Source organism: Pygoscelis adeliae, unplaced genomic scaffold (assembly GCF_000699105.1).
Source record: "Pygoscelis adeliae isolate BGI_AS28 unplaced genomic scaffold, ASM69910v1 Scaffold496, whole genome shotgun sequence".
Taxonomy (NCBI): Eukaryota; Metazoa; Chordata; class Aves; order Sphenisciformes; family Spheniscidae; genus Pygoscelis; species Pygoscelis adeliae.
The window spans coordinates 76,206-79,655 of record NW_008824998.1 but is presented as its reverse complement, the minus strand read 5'-3'; the positions used below and the strand labels follow the sequence as shown (position 1 = coordinate 79,655).

General features: G+C 38.4%; 1 protein-coding gene across 1 annotated transcript in view; it reads right to left on the bottom strand.

Annotated features, from left to right (window-relative positions):
* NFAT5 (nuclear factor of activated T-cells 5, tonicity-responsive) overlaps positions 1–2,928 on the bottom strand; it is a 48,223-nt gene extending 45,295 nt beyond the window's left edge. Inside the window, 1 exon segment of the mRNA XM_009326178.1 lies at positions 2,820–2,928. Coding sequence (XP_009324453.1) covers positions 2,820–2,877 — 58 coding nt within the window. The 5' untranslated portion in view covers positions 2,878–2,928.
* Between the last annotated feature and the right edge of the window lie 522 nt (positions 2,929–3,450).

Sequence of the window (3,450 nt, the reverse complement as noted above, 5' to 3'; positions counted from 1 at the left end):
TGACTACAAAACAATCCACTGCAAAGAGTAAGTTCACCTCTCCTCATACACCCACCTACAACTTTCGTAGACATTCATGTTCCTTCCTCTGTTCCTAAGAGTTTGTCCCCAGCTTTGAAAAGAAAAAAAGTCTGGCCTCAGACTTACCAGAAATACCCAACTATCTGTCCACCCTTGGGGTATTATATATCTATATATATATATGTCTATCTTATCTCCCAACACCAGAAGGAGGAGCAGGGACTGTTCCTTTCAGCTTTCTGCTCTGTCTCTATATTTTTGGAACACAGCCTATGGACCTGTTTTGCAGGTAAACATTTATCTAAGATGCATGTGTTTTCTTTCAAGGATGTGGCGGAGGACAGGAGAAAAAACAACCAAAAACCCCACTAAGACATTACACTAAACCTATCTATCTGATATCATTCATTGGCCTCAATTCAAATGCTGAGGTTGAGCCTTCCCCGAGTCCGACGGGAGTTAGGCACCCACTCCCCTGTAACAGCACCAGCTACATTGCTCTGGGCTGGGGCTCACCTCTCCTTACATGTGTACACAGCACAACTCGCTGTTGAATGATCCTGGTCATCACAATTATGTGTTTATAAAAGACCAAGATTCGATTGTTCTTGCCCTTGCTGTAGTGGAAAGTGACATAAGCAATGAAAACAAAGCTAGTCTCTGCTCTGATTGGGGGGTTTTGTTTGGTTGGTTAGGTTTTTTTAAAGAAAATTTTTAAAAACTTGGAGAACTGCAGTTGCTTGTGCTTAATACTTCTAATCCTGATTTTAACAGCACCCAGAAACTTAACTGTCTCGTCACAACACTGATGGAAGGTCTCCAAAGCCACAGTTCAGCGGCAACTTAAACCAGCACAAACTGCCGGCCGTTGAGAGAAGCGAGGTCCGCCTCTTCTGACTGCTCCTTCCTCCCCACATTACTCCTTTCCTTGTGCCACCAAAAGCATTTGTGCAGACCCGCAGTGGACCCACCCGGGACAACTCTAACCTGGAGCAGGTCCTTGATCCAATGCACTCTGCAGCACGCACGTGAAAAGCTCTTTTGTCGGCAGCGGTATCGGCTTAAACTCTTTGTGAAACTACATTAACTCCGACACTGAAAAGTGTTATTTGAACGAGTAGGTCTCCCTTCAGTGTTAACAAAAAAATCTCAACACTATTTTTTGAAGTTTTTCATTCAAGAAAATTGTGCTGCAGTTTAACCCAAACACAGCTAACATTCTTAGTTTTTTTAAAAGGAACTGGACTGGCTGTTAGCAGACACTAAATACCTGGAGGTAACAGACATTTAGTTCCATTCAAGTTTTTAAGTCTTTTCTGTTAGATACAGAATTAATTAGCAGTTCACGTCTATCTGTGGATTTAGAGTGTAACAGGGTTTGTGGGATTTTTTTTGTTCACTTGTTTTTAAGATACATGTTTCTGCAGGATTTGGTTGCTGCTATGTCTTTGAACCAAATCGATCATTAAGTATCTTGATTTTAGAAATATATGCCCAAATTATTTTTTGAATGGGTGATATAAAAATATCAAATCCTTTCAATAGAATAAATAAAAACATCAAATTCTTTCAGTGACTGAAGTTCCGCTGTGCACAGTTAAATCCACAGGTTCTCTCAGAAGAGGTCTGGCAAAACATGAATGGTGAGCAGTGCTGTAAAGTTTCTCTGACAAGTCTACAATCACTTCGGTTTCTGATCAGGATTCCTGTACCATGCAAATCTGGGAAACATTCTCACAAACATTTAATGCATATGAACTCACAGAGAGAAAAAAAGAATAATGCAGCTACCTGAATCCTCACCTTAAATATATACATTTTTCTCAAGCAACATTTTAAGGCCAATTAGGAAAGTGGAACATGACCTTGTAAGAAATATGGGGATCAAATTATGCAAAAAACCCCGCTTATCCAATGAAGAAAGATGCATCAATCATGAGCATGATCATTTTCCCTTTTTTCCTCACTGCACAGATGTTTACTAATATATACAAGTTACTGACAAGAATTCCAGATGCAAACCAGCACTAAGACTAACCTCACAAATCAGAACTTTGCCCTTAAACCCTCACTTTTTTACGTTTAATGAAGATCAATGACAGAGTCCTTAGACTAAAGTCTAAAACATGACTGGGAGTAAGATAAAGATGAAGATAAAAAGGTCATGCCTCATTTTTATATGCTGTCAATTAGAAAAGTAACTAATTTAAACTTATCAGTTTATAAAAGTGCCATCCTGACATATATTACATTCTCATGCATCTGAGAATTTTGGAATACGTTACAATAGAGAGCTACGTGTGAATGGAGTTTAAATACTAAGCTTTCTCAGGTCTCTTAAAGGAAAACATGACCTTTCCTCGTCCTTAACAGTTTGGTAAAAGCTTCATGGCCCAAAATGCAATCTCCAATTCCACTTTTTTATCCTAGCTAGAATTCACTGTTTTACAGCCGGTCAGCATTGTGCCTTAGTTCCAAATTGGTATTTGTTACCTCTGAAGGCAGAGTGCATTCTAGGAGTTAACAGGCTTGTGCTGCATAATAACAGAATAGCAAAACAGAGAACTTATTTCTTACGAAGATTTATATATATAAAATACAGCAACCATTAACATAGAATACCTGATAATTTAGATCACCCAGTTTAGTTTAATTTCTATTACCTAAATTCTCCTAGAATGAACTCTGTTACTTCTCCACAAGCTCTTTTTTTACAGTCAAAACTTTGCCAGCACTGTTCATGTTGGCCAGAATGTTACAAACCTTAACAAAGCAACTGAATAAATGAGAATGCTTACCAGCAGCAACTACAGCTGGAGGCGGCGAACCTGCCTCGCCACCGCTTGTTTGGCTCATGGATGCTACAGATGTTTCTCTGGAAGGTGGTAACTGCAGCTCCTTTGGGAGAAGGTCATAGACAGATTCTGTTGAACAGAGGGAAGACAAAAAAGGGTTTAATCAAAAATGTATTCATGTTCTGTAAGAGAAAAGAAATAATGTTTTTTCCTAAAAGAGATGAACTATAACCCAACCTTTTCAGAACCTTTTGAAAAAGTTACATTAAGCGTTTGGAGATTTTAACATCACGGAATAAAGTTATGTCAGTAAACAAAACCACCATAAAAACATTAAGATACACATTCTGAAGACCAGAACAAAAGGACACAAGTTTGTTCAAACAAAGAAATAATTCATGAACTTCCATGGAAACTGTACTCATTTAGAATGAAGGGGCTGACAGCACGTACAATGAATCATGTAAGAATCAAAGACAAACCTGTTCTCAGAATTCAAACTGTGCAACTGAGTTCCAAAGAAAAAGAGACTAATTTAGTACCGCCATCCGCAGAACAGCCTATAAAGTCTTCCCAAAAGTGTCAATCCTTATTATGTAAGATCCTTTACTTCCATTTACCTGCAACTTTTTTT